At 45.8% G+C, this 17,750-nt stretch overlaps 2 protein-coding genes, 1 long non-coding RNA gene and 1 other non-coding gene across 4 annotated transcripts in view; 3 read left to right on the top strand and 1 right to left on the bottom strand.

The window, feature by feature from the left end:
- MAP2K1 (mitogen-activated protein kinase kinase 1) overlaps positions 1–5,340 on the bottom strand; it is a 32,482-nt gene extending 27,142 nt beyond the window's left edge. The window contains exon 1 of the mRNA XM_027714755.2: positions 5,027–5,340. Coding sequence (XP_027570556.1) covers positions 5,027–5,106 — 80 coding nt within the window. The 5' untranslated portion in view covers positions 5,107–5,340. The remainder of the gene's footprint in view (positions 1–5,026) is intronic.
- A 96-nt stretch (positions 5,341–5,436) lies between these two features.
- Positions 5,437–8,814, top strand: LOC120324796. Its single transcript, XR_005566391.1, has 3 exons — positions 5,437–5,576; positions 6,699–6,739; positions 6,961–8,814. It is a non-coding gene; the product is annotated as an uncharacterized LOC120324796 (long non-coding RNA).
- Positions 8,815–11,545: 2,731 nt separating this feature from the next.
- TIPIN (TIMELESS interacting protein) lies at positions 11,546–17,496 on the top strand. The gene is made up of 8 exons (XM_027714761.2): positions 11,546–11,794; positions 12,135–12,294; positions 12,774–12,861; positions 13,745–13,820; positions 14,222–14,344; positions 14,857–14,920; positions 16,356–16,568; positions 16,873–17,496. Exons 2-8 carry the CDS (start codon positions 12,162–12,164, stop codon positions 17,016–17,018), a joined length of 843 nt encoding a protein of 280 aa, XP_027570562.1. The 5' UTR covers positions 11,546–11,794; positions 12,135–12,161; the 3' UTR covers positions 17,019–17,496.
- Positions 15,340–15,472, top strand: LOC113984648. Its single transcript, XR_003539578.1, has one exon.
- Positions 17,497–17,750: the final 254 nt, after the last annotated feature.

A 17,750-nucleotide genomic window follows, 5' to 3' on the forward strand; every position in this document is an offset into this window, starting at 1 on the left:
CCTGTCCTAGTGGTGTACACTTGTTTTCCTCAGCACACTCATCCAGAAATAATACAAGAAGCCAGGGAAGTGCTGCAGGCTCTCACTTTTCATTATTTTATTAGAAGAGATCACGTGTTCTATTAGTTTACTTAAGTGACATTAAAATGCTGGTTCTAATTCAGTGAAGGCTCATGCACATTAAAAGAGAAAGCTGTGCAGGAGTATATTTTAATCCAAAATATCTCTCATACCACATGTATTTGGAAGCTTGGCTAATCCTTCACGAGTAAGGGATTAAAAAAAGAGAAAGTTTCTAATTTTTTCTTAAGTATTTACAAGCTTGCAGTAATTCTATGTACATATTGAATGCAACTGCAATCCAGGCAGACCAGTCATAAAATTCCAGGGTTTAATCCTCCAGAACACTCCACACAGGCACAAAGGGCTCCCCTGAAATCCAAGGAATTCCACAGGGAGAAAAAAAATCAAATAACAGCAAAGAAAAAATCCCCCCTGAAGCAAAATTTTCCCTCTGAAGCAAGGCAGAAGTGACCCAGCAACCACTAAAATTAACAACCCTGAAAAGCTGCTTTTTACTTCATCTAAGCTCACATCCAAGAAAACTGACAAAAAAAAAAAAATCACTCCATGGAGGACAAATCCTCTTGGAACGAGATCCACTGGGAAAAAGCCCCCAGTGGAACCTTAAAGACCATAAAAACCAAACCAGAAACCCCACAGCTGAGGGGACATGAGTGTCCCTCCTGCTCCCACAAAGCCCAAATTGAAGTTCTCTTGAAAAAGATACTGAAAAACACGAGGACTGCAGGATGCACAGTTAGAAAGCAACTGCTTTTTTTGCAAATTAGGATGCAAATTGAAGTTCAAACCGGTTCTGCACAATCCCCAAACTTTTCTTTGCCCATCAAAGCCAGGCAGTTGCAATCAGAGGTCCCACCAGCCATTCAGGGGCTTCTTTAAATGCATTTTAACCAGAATAAACAGCAAAAACAAGCAAAAAAAATGAACAAACAAAACCAAAACAAACACCTAAATTATGTACCTCAATATAAAATCTGATTTAAGATATAAAATCTTATTTAAGGCTTCCTTATCTGGCATTTGGTGGCCTATGCACAGCAAGCTCAAAACCTACTTGTACTTATCTTCCCTGGCATTTTATATCAGATTTCTTGTTGCAAATATGACCCTTCCCTTTGGCTTTTTTTTTTTCTTTTAAAGATGCAATTAAAGATTGACATAAGTAACATAAATATCTTTCTTTTCGTGTGAGCAAAAAAACCTGTTGCAATACAGAAGGTGGCATCACCTCAAAACCTGCCTCTTTCCAGAGTTTCTACTTCAACTTCTGGGGCTGGTTTGGCTTTAGAGAAACAACAATTGGGTGACAACTGCCAGATGTTCAAAGTCACAGGGAGCCAGAAGTTTGAAAGGAACATAAAGTGGAGATTTGTTCTGGGTTTTTTTTGTTTTTTGGTTATTTAGACCTTAAACCATCCCAGCATGTTCAGCCCAAACACTATTCCTTCGATCAATTTTATTTCAGGTTTGGTTGGTTGTTTTTTTTTTTTTTCCCCTGTGTCCTGTGCAGAATCTCTGCACAATTATAAATGTGCAGCTCTCAGAAGTACCAGAATGAAATTAAAGCTGCAGCTGGGCAGTGTCAGCTTGGCTTTGGATGAGCTGAAGGAACACAGGGCTCGGGAGCAGCAGCAAAGTCCAGCTCTCTCCGTGGGAAGTGTCAAAAACCAGAAGTGAAGCTCAAGGCACAGGAAAACCTTTCTTGAAGTTGCCTCCATTGTCCAACAGGGCAGAGCCAGGGATTTGGAAGGCCCCAGAGAAAACCACAACATCCTGCACAAACAGTTTAACTTTGTTTTCAGTTGGATATAATAGTTTAAATAGTTTATTTAATGTATTAGCTTAAATAGCTTAATTTAGTTTTTAACAAATAAAATCTGTTGCCAGAGAAAAACATCAGGAAATTTTCATTAAACTGTGTATTCATTAAATGTGTGTGTGTGAGTATATATTATATGTATATTATATGTTGTATACATTTATATTATGTATTGCATACATTTATATTATATATATATTATATATTGCATATTAAATGTGTGTGCATATATATGTGTGTATATAGATATATATTCCTCATATATTATATTATATATTATTATATATTATTATATATTATATTATTGTATATTATATTGTATTATATTATTCTATATTCCTCATATATATATATATATTAAATTTAGTCATTAAATGTATATTTAAATTGTAAGTGTCCCTAACTCTCCTTTAGACTACCTTGCCAGGAAAATTTTTTTAAAAAAGAGAGAAAAGAGAGAAAAAGAAATAAAAATGAGGACAAACTCATGCACATGAGACCCAGGCCTCCTGCCCACTTCTCACAGCCCTGTGAGTTTGTCTGACTCCAGGCAAGGAGTCCCCATCACCAAATAAGGATGAGAGAGAGGACAGGACACAAATGGAAAGCAGGACATCCTGAATCATCCAGGCCCTGCTTTCATTTCCTCCCTTTCCCCTTCCTTTGTGCCAGGAAGTCCCAGGATCAGACGGGTTCATTCCTAAAAGCGTTAATGAGTTACAGAACCTTCCCCCTGTGACAGGCTCTAAATTCCAGTGTGGAACTACCCTGGCTGAAGCACATCCACATCCCTTTGGGTTTGTGCCAGCGTTGCCTTTGGGCCTGAATAACTTCCTTCCTCCGGGATATTTGGGTCCTTCGCGCGCTCCCAGGCAGGAATTTCATCGCCTCGCTCGGAATCTTCCTGTCCCTCGGCCAAGTCATTCGAGCTCTTCCCATTCTTTCCCGTCCCTGAGGAGCAGGGAAGCGTTTGCAAAAGGACAGGTTTGTACATGGGGGAAGCAAAGGAGGCTCTCACACAGCCAAACTTCCATGGAGGCAGGCACAGAGCTTTAGGAAGTGTTAGTACGGCGGCGCAGGGATGCACGGAATACTTGGAATGCTGGACGGTGCACAAACACCTCCACTGTGGAATTCAGGGGGAAAGCACAGAGCAGGAGAGGGGGGGAAAAATAAACAACCTCACACATGAAGGAAACGAAAAACAAAACTGTTTTCAACTTAATCCCAACGACATTTTCAAATTCTCATGCAACCATTCCTTGCTGTTCGAGATCTTTCCCGGTGGGGGTTTAATATTAGCAGGATGAGGGGATATTTCCAGGATTGATTAATCCTGGCTGTTTATAGGACAAGTGGCTGCTGAATTTACTTTCACTAAGCTACTTCTTTTAACAATACAGGACATCCCTAAGCCTGGCAAAAGCTTATAAGAGCTTCCATATGACAAAGAAGTCTGGGAGACACACACACCCCCCAGCCAGATCAACACACTGAGCAGAAAATGAGGCAGGACAGCTCATCTGTGCAAACAAGACTCAACACTCCCGTGTGTCTCCAAAGGTTTCCAACAGGTAAATGAGTATCAGACATGGAAATGCAATTTAAAATTAATGACACTCCTTGAGGGAAGAGATGGGATATTTAATATATTGCCAGCGAGGTGATTAACCTCAGGTACCACAATCAGCAAGTGATTGGCTTATCAGATTTATTCTATAGAACAAAACTGGTATGCAAAGGGATCCCTGAAGACTAAATCAACACATCCCCAACTGCCTTGAAGAAAATCAACCAGAAAATGCTACACAGGCAAGCATAAAATATCAGTATTTTCCCCCTGTCAATCCAGAACAAAAGCTGCATAATATTCAGATCATAATGCTTAGATACAATCAGCAACTCCTGCCAAAGAACAGTTTTTAAACAGCTCATCTCTCAGTTAATCACCAAAAGAGTTTGCTAGAAAGGTCACAGCTGGAGCTGCTGGATGCTGAATTTTTTATTTTTTGGGGGGTGTTGGCTCGTTTTCGGGGTTACATTTCTGTTGTGGTTGGGTTGGTTTTGGTCGGGGTTTTTTTTTTAAGACGTTTGGGTGGTTTAATGAGCTCTGAGCCTGCCTGAAAATGAGCAACGACACTTGCAGTGCACTTTAAAGCCCTGGACTTGTACATCTCCCTGCAATCCTGCCTCCCGTCCCTCCGTCAGGGTGGTACCTCAGCACAGCGGAGCTCAGTTTACACATCCCAGAGGACACCGAACTGACCATACAGGGACAGGAATCTGCTCCTCTAAGCCACAGCTTTGTTCCACGGCTCAGTGAAGAGCCAGCCCAACACCTCAGTCTAAAAATCAAGGTGTGAACGCTGACCTGTTAACCCCAAACTAAAACCTTCCACAACACCCCGGGTGCTGGAGCTTTATCCGCACGACTGAGCCCACCCCGCTCACCCACAGGCAACATGTAACACAGGTTCATCAGCAACATGTAGCAGTCCGATATTCGGTATTTTCTCCCGCAGAAGCGTCCCCACGATCAGCTCAGACCTTCCCACATTTACAGCGTCATGTTTGTATCGCACCCAGCAGAGCTCAGAGGCTTTTCCCCCTCCACACACACACTCTCCCTGCCGTCCCCAGCACATGTTAATCACCGAAAAACAGATTTACTGCAACTCGCGATTGTTTGGTGTAACGCCAAGGACAGAGGGAAACCAAAACAAAAGCACCTTCTCTACAAATCTGCGGTTTCCAATGTAATTTCTCCCACACGCGCGTTGCTGAAATATGCTGCTGGAAACGTGTAATTTGGCGCTCACTGGGTAATTATATAAGCTAAGAATTGAGCAGACACCATTAGGGACTAGGAGAGGAGAGTTATTCAAGTTTCCCTCTGTTTTCCCACCGGGTTTTTTTTTCCACCTCGCGTATGTGACAGAAGTTTGTTTATGGCCGACAGCACCATCCCTTTAGCCGGCAGCGGAGGCTCCGAGCAGGTACCACGCCGGGGGTACCGCGCAGGGACCGGGATGGATAACCGGGATGTTCCAGGGGTAACGCGGGCAGTGCTGGCAGCCCCGCAGCCCGCCCCGCGCCCGGCCCGCGCCCCCCGGCCACACTCACTCGGCAGAGCTGGTGCCGTTCACGGCGGATCCATCGGGAGCGGGGTTCAGCTGGATCGGCCCGGGCTTCTTCTTCGGCATCTTGCGGCGCGCGGGGCGCGGGGGCGGGCGGGGCGGCCGCGGCCCCGCTCCGGGCGGGACCGGCCACTTCCTGCGGCGGGGAACGCGCCGGCTGTCCCTCGGGCGGCGCTGCCCCCGCGGGCTTGCGGGAGGCGGCGGGTGCGGGTGTGGGAGCGCGGCGCCCGCTCCGAGCGCTCCGCGGCTCCGGCGGCACTGCCCGGGCTGGGGCTGGGGAGCTGGAGCGGGATCGGGATGTGCCCGGCCGGGACCGCGCCGGCGCGCGCCGACCGCCACCGCACCGCGCACGCGCGGGGGGAGGGCGCATGCGCACGGCGCGAGGTGAAGCCGCGGGGAAGCGCTGCCCTCAGTGCGCCCTCAGCGCCCTGCGCGCGGTGTTGGGAATAAAGTCCTCCCTGGACCGGCGGGAGGCCCTGGCACAGGCTGCCCACAGAAGCTGTGGCTGCCCCATCCCTGCAAGTGTCCAAGGCCAGGTTGGACGGGGCTTGGAGCAACCTGAGATAGTGGAAGGTGTCTCTGCCCATGGAATTAGGGCTGGAATGAGCTGGTCTTTAAAGTTGTTTCCAACCCAACCCAGTCTGGGAATCTACGATCTTCCGATGTTAAAATTCATGCTAGAAATGAGCAGGTGTCTTGAGCAGTCATATATCCCACCTAAGTACAAGGGTGACTTATAAAGAACCTCGAACGTGTTGTAAATAAGCAGGAGTTGCAAAGCAGTGTATTTTTCCAAAGCAGACCCCTTTGCATTTAAAGGGAATTTGGATCTCTTGGAGATGTTTTAACCGCAAGTTTTATGAGGCTGCCCCGGAGTCAGCCCAGACATTCACCTGTGCACTGAGCCATGAGACTTGTGGAATTCCTGGCTGGTTTTACTGGCAGGTTGTGGCCTCCCCATCCCTTTGGGAATTGTCCAACCCCAGGCTGGGCAAGGCTTGGAGCAACCTGGTCTAGTGCAAGGGATCCCTGCCCACGGCAGGGCATTGGAACCAGATCATCTTCACTGTCCCTTCCCCCCGGTCCACTCTGTGACTCCATAGCACATCCCACAAGGAGAGGGGAAGGATCAGCCGCTCCCACCCCACGGTCCCCTCAGCCTCCCAGTGGGGAACCAGTGGCAAAGTAGGACAATGGTGTCCTGGAACAGCTCGGCTGGACCTGGGCCACTGGAACTGGCATTTTGTATATTTTATATAATATAAATAATATAATATATATTATATTTATATAATATAAATATTTCACATTACATATATTTTATATATTGTATATATTTTATATATTTCATATGGGCCACTGCACCTGAGCATCCCTGCTCCGCTCCAGCAGGGGTCTGTTCTGGGGCAGCAAAATCACCGTAAGAGTAATATCATAGAACCACAGAATAATATATCCTTTTACTTTGGTCAGTGGCAGCTGTTCCTCCAAACCAGTTCTCTTTCCAAGAGGGAGAATTTAAATGTAAGGGTTCTGTTGTTTAGTTATAGATCTCAGGGGAGGTGGGATATGGAATATTTGGATCAACAAAGCCAACCTGGTCTTTTTCATATACAAGACATATGAATACATCACTTAAATGAACAACTTCTTTACAGGTTTTATACTGCCATGAGTGGATTCAGACACAAGTTAAAAAGTAAGTGCAGAGTAACTTCCATAACAAAATTTATACTGTAAATACTTTCTATAAAGAACCAGTCTGAATTCTGCATGTTTGAATTCTAAAATTAAAATTGTGTTTTTAATCAAAGTAGTCATTAACTGAGATGATGAACATATGATGCAAAAATGCTATATGGTTCCTGACATCTTACATTTCTAAAGTATAAAAAAAAGATTAAATTACTCTTTTCACAGCTTTGCCGTTCAAAGACCTGTTCCCTCCATCCAATTCCAGCTATTAAGGGAGAGCTCCCTCCTCTGGAGCGCTTTATCCTTGCGCTGAGAACATCGGGCTGTGGAAGCGCTGAGAAATTACTGAATTCAGTAAAATCTCTTTTAAAGTCCCTTTGACCCATAGCACAAAACGCAAAATATATTGGATTCACTGAATACAGAAATAAATTCACGTGTGTACGGGCTGATACCACCGAAGAAATCATTTCTGTGCTGTTGTAGGTTGGTTTGAACATCTGTAAAACAAATAGATTTAACCTCAGGGCGTTTGCAACCGAAAATTAAGTACATTTCCCCAGCCAAAACAAAACACGTGTTTTGGGAATTTGAATGTTCTCCGTGGAAGGAACTGCATTTTCTTCACAAACAGGTGTTTCTGGGGGTGAATCACAGAGGAAAAGATGAATTAAAAATAGGTGGTGGTGTAATTTCTGTGAGAGGCTTCTGAGCAGAGAGAGTTTCTGATTTATTGATTCCACCACTGCTTGGAAAAATAGAGGTAATTTGTCTCTGTAAATAGAAGTGGAACAAAGAAACTTGTCTTCATTACCACTTTTTTCCCTTATGGAAACACAATTTTTTTCCTATTTTCTTGTCTGAAAAGAAAACCACAATTACTGTATAGATTAATTGCAGCTAAATTAGCCCAACTTTTCAAACTCTACTGCCACATAAAACTGCATAGTCCCCTGCCAAAACATGCACACACAATCTTCTATTTGTAAGATTCAACACTTCTTAATCTATTTAATGGTTAGCAAAGTGAGTTAAGGAAATAATTAGTCCTTAAAGCAATGGAATTTAAGAAGCCTGGTTCGAATTTGATTAAAATTGGCCAACAGGATCAAAAATTAGTCGAAGGGGGCTGACAGAGAGACTGCCTTGAACACCTTGTTTTCCTCAAGAAACAGGAGCACTGTGGGTCAGAACAAAATTTAAATGCTTTGTGATGTACTAAATTAATGTTTAAGGTGACTGTATAACGTAAAATTCAGATTAGATTAGCAAGATATAAATATAAATAAATATAAACCCCAAATAGCTGAAATTTGCTTAATGCCTAAGATGTGATTTCCCACTAACACAGCTACAATGGGACCAGTTGTGCCGAGGGTTTATCCCATGAAAAGCTTTGCCAACATAATATTCAGAGGGTTTTTTGCAGAGCAAACGCTGCTCCCTTAGGAATAAACCCCTCCAAGCCCAGAAACAGGCAATTATCCCTCTGACAGGTTTGCTTTGCCATATATTCCATGTAACAAACCAGGAAATGAGACTGAAATATAAAATAAGGTGCAAATTTTCTGCAGCTTTTCTAATGGAATTACATTAATCCACACAGAAACAAACAGTGATATTTCCATGTCGCCTAAACTAGAAACCAGAAGCGTTTTCTAGAACAGAAGCAACATATGCTGGGGCTTTTTCTGTTTGTTTTTTATTTCCCTGACTTATTATTTTATCAGCATGTGGCTGGTTATTCATTTCCTGAGGAAAAACCAATAATCAATGTCTGCCAGCATTTGCTTTTTATTTAATTAGGAACATAGGACTGGAAAGAACCACTTAGATCACCAAGCCCAGTCTCTAATTAAACACTCTTCAAAAAATATCGATTCATCAAAGTTGCACAAATATGGTCAGTTTTATAACACTGTATCTCTGCAGAGACTGTGAGTGATCTTCTGCTTTTTTTGTTTGTAAGGGTTTTTTAGTATAAAGAGGGACTATTATTTCAATGCAAAGAGCTCATCACACAGACATCTGATTTTCAGTGATTTTATATGGCACAATTACAGTGCTTTGCACTGGAAATTAGCAGCATTTGATCTATGATTATTATTATTAAATCTTTGTGTTAATTTTCATACTTCAAGTGCCTCAGTCGATTGAAGAAATTGGCCATATCTAAAAAGTTCAGACAAATGGATTCACTCCTAAAAAATCCATTAGCGTGTTCTCCATATATTTAATGTATTCTTGACTGTAAAAGATGCTGCTGCAATCGGGAGTACACATTTTAAACATTAACTGTTAAAATAATTTTAACCACAAAGTAACTACAATTGATTTTGTCGTACTAGAAGGAATACATTAAATTACCAGAAACACTGTATGTCAAATTTGAATTTATAGAGGAGGAAAAACCCAATTCCTTTAATGTGTTAATATTTTTGATTAATTTCTATAATTTTGTTTGAATGAAGAGACTGTAATTTAAGCCAGATACCCTTCTGTGGACTAGGATGTAAAATATGAGAAGGATTCTACAGCTCCCACTGTGTTGGAGTCGGGAGCCTGGAGCCTCTCCTGTTGTTTCTGCAGCCCAAATCCTTACATGGCATTTTCTGTGCACAGCTGCCAAATCCCTGAGGGCTCGACATATTTATTCCAGCCTGGACAACTGCAGACTGTTCAGTTTTAAATTACCAGGAGGCTCTGGCTGACATCTGGATGGAGAGGAGCTTGGGATCGCTCCCTGTCCTGGGGCTGCAGTGTGTCCAGGGAAGGGAACGGAGCTGGGAAGGGGCTGGAGCAGCAGGAGCAGCTGAGGGAGCTGGGGGGGCTCAGCCTGGAGAAAAGAGGGATCGGGGGGACCTTCTGGATCTGCAACTCCCTGACAGGAGGGGGCAGCTCCCAGGGAACAAGGGACAGGAGGAGAGGGAACGGCCTCAAGCTGTGCCAGGGGAGGCTCGGGTTGGACATCAGGAGGAATTTCTCCATAGAAGGGGTGGTCAGGCCTTGGCAGGGGGTGCCCAGGGAGGTTTGGAGTGCCCATCCCTGGAGGTGTCCCAGGAAGGACTAAATGTGGCACTCAGTGCTCTGGGCTGGGGGACAAGGTGGGGACAGGGCACAGGGTGGATCCATGGGCTGGGAGGGCTTTTCCAACCTCAATAATCCTGTGATTCTGTGAAGTGAGAAAGGGCTCAACAGGCACTATTTTAAATCTCATCCCTGGAACTGATTCATTGTGGGGCTTTGCAACGTAAGATACTTCAAATTTAACCCTCATCCCGTCAGGTTTTGCCAATGAGGTGACGCTCCAGGGAGCCAGGGGGGGCTGGGGGTGCTGGACATGCCCTGGCCGTGTGCCCTCACAGCCCAGAACCCCCCATGCCCTGGGCTGATCCCACACCAGGGGCAGCAGGGCAGGGGAGATTCTGCTCCTCTGTCCCCTCAGGTGAGACCCTCCTGCAGAGCTGCCTCCAGCAGCTGGGGAATGGACATGGAGCTGCTGGAGTGAGTCCAGAGAGGACCATCAAAATGATCAGAGGGATGGAGCAGCTCTGCTGCTAGAAAAGGCTGAGAGATTGGGATTGTTCAGCCTGGAGAAGAGAAGCTTCAGGGTGACCTAATTGTGACCTTCCAGTACCTGAAGGGAACTTACAGGAAAAATGGGGCAAGACTATTTAGAAGAGCCTGGAGTGACGGGACAAGTGGGAATGGATTCAAACTGACAGAGGGCAGGGTTAGATGGGATATTGGGAAGAAATTCTTCCCTTTCAGGGTGGGGAGGCCCTGGCACAGGCTGCCCAGAGAAGTTGTGGATGCCTCATCCCTGGAAGTGTCCAAGGCCAGATTGGATGGGGCTTGGAGCAACCTGGGCTGGTGGAAGGTGTCTCTGCCCATGGAATTAGGGCTGGAATGAGCTGGTCTTTAAGGTCCCTTCCAACCCAACCCAGTCTGGGAATCTGTGATGTCCAGATGTTAAAATTCATGCTAGAAATGAGCAGGTCGTATATCCCACCTAAGTACAAGGGTAATTTATAAAGAACCTCAAACACGTTGCAAGGATTGTAAATAAGCAGGAGTTGCAAAGCAGTGTATTTTTCCAAAACAGACTCCTTTGTGTTTATAGGGAATTTGGATCTTTTGGAGATGTTGCTTTAACTGCAAGTTTTATGAGGCTGCCCCGGAGTCAGCCCAGACATTGACCTGTGCACTGAGCCGTGAGACTTGTGGAATTCCATTTATCTTCCCTGTGATTCTGTGCAGTGTTCTTGGTTCAAGGAGAAGTTTCCTAGGACTTTGTCTTGTTGCCCGGGTTTGGCACAGTCACGTAACATAGTAGTGTGTGTTCTCCAAACCACACGGTGTCTTCATGTTCCTAATGCTTAATTTCAGCTCCCTGATAGAGGTTGTTCATGAAAATTATGTAGTGAAGTGCCTGCTTTGTTCTCTGAATTGACAGTTGAGCTGTGAGACTGTCCTGGCTGGAATTCTTGGCTATAAGGCTTGTGGAATTTACTGGTAGGTTGTGGCCTCCCCGTCCCTATGGGAAGTGTCCAACGCCAGGTTGGACAAGGCTTGGAGCAACCTGGTCTAGTGCAAGGCGTCCCTGCCCACGGCAGGGGGGTGGAAGGTGACCACCCTCACTGTCCCTTCCCCCCAGCCCACTCTGTGACTCCATAGCACATCCCACAGGGAGCGGGGAAGGATCGCTCTCTCCCACCCCTGGAGCCCCCTCAGCCGCCCGGCCCCGCCCACACCATTTTGGCGCCAAAGCCCCTCAGCCGCCGCTCCCGAGAGCTCGCGAGACGCGCGGCTCTCGCGGGACTTGGGGGCCCCTCGCGGCCCGGCCCGGGCTCCTCACGGCGGGATCCGCGCGGAGCCTCCGTCCCGCCGGGATCTGCCCGGGAAAGGGCTTCTCCTTCGAAATACAAACGTGCCCGGAGCCCGGGGAGCACAGCCCTGCCGGGACCGGCTCACCCCGGCCGCGCTCGTTTGCAGTCTCTGGAATTAGCTTCGCTTGAGAGCCGGAAAAGGGACTCCCCCCTCCAGACCGCGTTTCCAAGTAAGCTGTGAATTTGGGGAATGTTCGGTATCAGGGATGTGAGGGGCACACAGCTGCCCGGATAAGCGCTGTGGTTACAAATCTAATTGTTTTGTTTTATTTCTGCCACTCCCAGGTAACTTTGACGAGTTGAAACATGACAAACCCTTTATTTTATCCGGCTGGGTTGTGTCATCCTTCTGCACGGTGTTTGCTGCTTAATTTGTGTCACGGTCTGATTTCTGCTTGGCAAACCTTTGAAAAATCTGTAGACTTACTGTATATAATTGGTGTTTTTCTGCCTCTGTGGCAGCCTCGCTGCTTGTCTTTAACGCTTTTGGTGTTTTGTTTTTTTTTGCAGGAGTGGAAAAAAAGCTGCTTTGTGGCGATGTTAGATCCTTTAGAGAACAACCTGTTTGATCTCCCGGATTACGAGAACACAGAGGACGAAACATTCCCACCTCTCCCACCTCCTGCCTCTCCTGGAAGAGACGATGCTGACTGGGCTGAGGGTCATACAGGTGAACACCCAACCCCGACCCCTAAAAAAATCACCTCTTTGTCTATTTTTTGAGGGCATTGCAGGTGGTTTAGGTCTGCCTTTCATCTCTCTCAGTGGAAACTTTGGGACACTCCTGTCAAATTCTGCCTCTGGATCACTTGAGCATCTTGACCTTTAGAAGCAGGATCTGCTCTCGATACATTTCTCATCAGAAATGCCATATAAAAGTTCTAAAACGAGAAAGTTGCACTTTCAGGAAGCTTAGTATGTTAGAAAAGTTGATTCTTCATATTTTGCAGAGAAGGATTTGTTTAAATTCTGTCTTGTGGGAGAAGCAGAGTGAAGCATGCAGATATTTTTTTGGGCTGTTGTCCCTACCATGGAATGCTTGTGATGCTGCTTTTTTGGTAGGGCAGAAACTTAAAATGTCCATGATGCAATTCTGGTTGATGTCAATTGAATGATATACTCAAAATGTGTTTTCTTCCCTGGATGCAGATGGGAACCAGCAGACACAAACCAAGGACTCTGCTGTGGTCACACGGAATGCTCTTAAAAGACCAAGGCCTAAACTGGATGCCCAGAGGTAAATTTTAACAGAATGTGTCTTTTTGTGATGAATTTGGCTGTGGGAGAATGGTGAAGGTTCCTGTGATCCCTGCTGAGTCCCAGGTCAAGAGATTGGCAAAGTGCCTTTTGGATGCAGTGTCTGAACCTTTTATTCCTTGCCTGCTGTATAATGCTGGTTTTAGTCAAACTTGCTTGAATTCTTCTTGGGACTTAGTACATGACTGGAACTTTAAGAGATATTATTTATACATATTTGTTGTTTACACCTAAACATCTTGATTTTGCTTCAGGCATAGAACCGTAGATTTCTTGGTTTAATTAAAGTCTGCTTCAAAATAAAACCTCAATATGATGGGGACTGTAAGACACTAAATAAAGCACACTTTTTATATGCACACCTGATTTATATACAAACTGGATAAACTTTATAGAAAGGGGTTTTATATTTTCTTTGCTGTTATGACTAAAACTGGTGTAAGTTCTTTATAACCAATAAGGAATCCAAGCTTTCAGTTTTCAAAACTGATTTAAATACACTGGTGGGTTAGTCAGTGATACCACAGGTGAGTGCTCTGGGCACACATCACACTGGTTTTTTGTGGCCAGTATAGATCCTAGAACTGACCATTCAATTCTCTTTCATGTAATCAAAACCAAAAAGCTGCTTGGACCAGGACTACGAGTATTGTGAATTAGAAAGATCAGAAAGGTGTGGGTCTTGCAGCAATCTTTGTCCTATTTTGTGCATTCTCTTAATGGCTTCTGATTCCCTACTTCTTTCAGGTAGAGCTCTGGAGCTTTGGGCTTTTTTAAGGAATCTGAGAGTTTTTTTCTTTTTTACTTGCAAAGTGAAAGAAGAAAGCAGGTTTCAAATAACTTCTGCCATTCCCTGTTACCAGATTAACCTCAGAAAGGGGACTGCCAGCCCTCAGACACATGTTCGACAACGTGAAGTTCAAGGGCAAAGGGCACGAGGTGAGACTGGGGGAGCTCTTGTTGTGTTTGCTGGGGTTGCTCTGGCTTTGATGGAGTGCTGACAGTCTGGTCCTGGCAGAACTGGCAGCACACTGCTTGGCAGCTCTCTGGCACTGTTTGAACATGCTCTCATGGGCTTTGTTGTTGCAAGTTTTAAACCAACCGTGAACGCTTTAAAAAAATCCGTGTTTTTGATCTTAAAACCGTTTTCCTCAACTCCAAACCTAGAATTGGCTTGCATGCCCTTAAAAGTTACCCATGTGTTCATCTTGCTTAAATTTCCAAGAGACTTTGAAGCTGCAGATAGTTCCTGTTTTCAGGAGTGTTGCTGTCCCCTTTCCCTCTGCAGTCTCCTGCCTTTGTCAGCTTTTAGCAGCTGGGTGTTGTTTTTTATGCTGTAGGCAGAGGACCTGAAGACACTCATGCAACATATGGAGCACTGGGCCCACAGACTGTTCCCAAAATTGCAGTTTGAGGATTTTATTGACAGAGTGGAGAATTTGGGAAACAAAAAGGAAGTCCAGGTATGTCATGCCCTATGGAACAGTCCAAGAGGTTGGTTTGGGAGATCAGTTATGCAGCGAAAGAAGACTGAAGTTGTGCATACTGCTGAGAATTATTAATTTCTCTCTATTTAAAGCCCTTTCCAGTATTTATATTTAGATATAAATACTGGATTATTATTTGAATTATTACTTCAGAGAATTGACTTCAGCATTTTCAGAACATCTTTAACCACAGTGAGTTGCTTCAGAGTGCTGGGACTGGTTGGGTTTGGGGGTTTTGTTGCTTGGTTTTTCGTGTTCGAACCTGCCAAAGAAGATGAATGTTTGCTTCACCTGGCTGGGGGATGGATGTAGGACTGGGAAAAACGATCCACAGCACTGACAGACGTGGGTCTAACAGACATGGAGTGAAAAGAGTATTTTGTCAGAGTAATAAAGTGTAAAAGTGCTGTGGGTTTACCCTTATTTCCAGTGTTGACCAAAAAAACTCACTACAGTTGAAATACCAGTATTTAATCTCTCCTTTGCAGACCTGCCTAAAGAGGATTAGACTTGATCTTCCTATTTTACATGAGGACTACAAAAATAATGAAGGTATGCTCTCTGTGATGTTTGTCAGTGCTTCAGTGCACTGCTGGGTCTGGCAGTTTTGGCACATCACTGCTGGGGAGTATTTCTTCTCCCGGGATGAAAATCCAGCCACTTAACGAGTAGGTACTTCAAGAGTCTCTTCCGATCAGATAAAGATTAGACAGAAACAATTTTTTAACTAAAAGAGGAAGCAGAGGTGGTTTGAAAGAAGCTTTTTTAGTAGAAATGGAGAATTTCATCATCATTCCTGAGGTGCTGTGCAGGTTTTCACACTTCCATCGTGAGTGTCTCTTGAAACCATTGTCCTCTTTGGGCTCACGTGGAGCTCCGACTCCAGACCTGCCAGTGCCTGGGAATGGAGTTCTGGTGGATGAGTTCACCTGGTGTCCCCAGTGGGATGTTCCTTGGGCAGCTGGTGACCTGTGGCCTGCCCTCCCCGTGGGCTGCACTGGCTGGAGAAGGGTGCAGCCCTGGGCAGCCACACACAGTGACTGTGGGTCCTGCCGACAGGCCCTGCAGAGCCATCAGGCGTCCTGTGCGAGGGTCCCACACATCTGGGCTCTGTGCTGCTGGGCTGCTCTCAGCTGGGGGTGGTGCTGCAGCTGCTCTGAAAACCTTGGGTGGGCATCTCCCAGAAATCCAACCTGGAACTGGAGTGTTGTGGGAACAACCAGCTCACGGTTCTGTTCCCAGGCTGAAGTGGTGCACAGGCCCTGGGCACTCCTTTGGGAGTGCTCTGCTGCTCTGTTGGTGGGTGAAGCTTGTCTGATTAAACTGCCTTAAACTGACATGTTTCAGTGCTGGCAGACAAGTAAATATTCCAGTATTCCATAACAGAGCACACTGAATTCAAACCTGAGTATTCAATGGGAATGTTCAAGCCTCTGATTTGTAGAATCCTGGAATGGTTTGGGTTGGGAGGGACCTTAAAGCTCATCTTGCTCCACCCCCTGCTGTGGGCAGGGACACCTTCCACTAGCCCAGGTTGCTCCAAGCCTCATCCAAGCTGGCCTTGAAAGTTTGGAATTCCCATAGCTACTCCTGCCACTTCCTAAAGGACAGTGTCACATGAATAGGGTGGGATGAACATTTCCTGGCCTTTGTGTAAGGATTGCCTGGATTTACTGTCTCTTTTGAACCTTCAGGCACAGGTCCTGTAGCTCCCTCAGGACACAGAGCTGTGCCTCTCTATGCTCAGACACTGGTTATTGGGGGGGTCTCTGATGAGCAATTCTTGTATCCTTTGAATATCAGGTATGTGGACCTTGGCAGAAAATTACCCATTCAAACTAAACTATGGGGTGATCTTCAGCTGCCAATACAACTTCAGGATGTAGAACATAGAAATGCTTTGAAAATGTACTTTGATAGGTGTGTAGTGGGTTTAAAGTGTTGATTTGTGTCCCTCTCCCCCCTCCCACCCCTCATTTTTACCCAGAAGGAGAAGGGGAAAGCAATGGACTGGATGCAGCTGCTGAAGATGCACATTCCTGCTCTGGGAATGCAGAAGAACCCAAATCCCTGCCTGGCACAGCTCTCACAGAGGAGCAGCAGGAGCGGATGAAGAAGAACAGGCAGCTGGCCCTGGAGAGGAGGCAGGCGAGGCTGCAGGGGCTCAGCCAGGCCCAGCTCAGCCAGGCCCAGCTCAGCGGTGAGAACCTGAGTCAGCACTAACCCTCAGGGCAGGGCCTGAGCAGCTGCTGGGGAAAGGACGTGGCAGGGGCTCCTTGTGCAGCTCTGGAATTTCAACAATTTTCCTGTAGTTCAGCTCCTCAGCTCCTCGCTGCTCTCCCTGGTTGCTGTGCTGAGCTGTGATAGCTTTGTCCTTGGTGCAGTGGAGCTCAGCTTACTGGCTCTCTCTGAGTTGCCTTTCCTGCAGGCTGGAATTCTGGTGCTGGAAGCAGCAGGTAAACACAGCAAGTGTTTGCTCATGTTTTCCCTTTTCTCCTCCCCAGAGCTCCCCGCCAGTTCCTCAGGAGAGGAGCTGCACACCCCGGTCACTCAGGATCCCACTGACCTTACTGAAGACACTCCAGTTCCTCCAGCTGCTCTTACAGAAGATGGGGATGGAGCATTGGAATGTGCCAGGGAAGAGCAGTAGCTGTTCCCACACCCTGGATGCCTTTTTGAGCCAAAGAACCCACTGCTCCAAGTACTGTGTTACACTGAGCTGTCGCTGGCTCACTGCACTCCATGAGCCCAGGGAAGTCCTCACCGTGGCACTGCTGCAGTGGGACACAGCTCTTCCCTGGAAGCTGCAGATGAGCAGCTCCACACACCAGGAAACAGAACAAACTTCTCCAGCTGCACTTAAACCATCTTTTCCACCTCCCACAACGTTTTTAGGAAATATTAATGAGGTTTTTTATCTACTTTGAATTCAGTTTATAATTTATGCCAAACTGAATTACCTGGGGTGTTGACAGGTGAATTTCTATTAAAGTTGTGTTGTTTGGGGTTTTTTAACAGCTCTGTTTGGGTCTGAACAGGGGGACTGGAACGTTTTAACATGTTTATGCAGACCTGCATCTTTTTCTTATAAAATTAAAGTTATTAAATTTCCAAAGTCAAACCTGAAATTCTTGTATGAGGCTGTTCCAAGGCCAGGCCCTCCAAACTTCCCCATCCCTTGGGTCACACATCCCTTCCCAGACAGGTTCCTGCTCTCAGGGAAAAGGCTTTGGCTTTGACCATATCCCTGACCCTCCCTCACCTGATTCTGCTCTGTGCTCGAGGATCTGCTTCATCCTCTTCTTACAGTCTGGTTTTTCCTTGCACAGCAGCTTTCCCCTTGTGTGGAATGAAGAGGAATCACCCCCTCCAACAACAAAAG

Source organism: Pipra filicauda, unplaced genomic scaffold (genome assembly GCF_003945595.2).
Source record: "Pipra filicauda isolate LSUMZ 115617 unplaced genomic scaffold, ASM394559v2 scaffold70_size2993248_pilon, whole genome shotgun sequence".
Lineage (NCBI taxonomy): Eukaryota > Metazoa > Chordata > Aves > Passeriformes > Pipridae > Pipra > Pipra filicauda.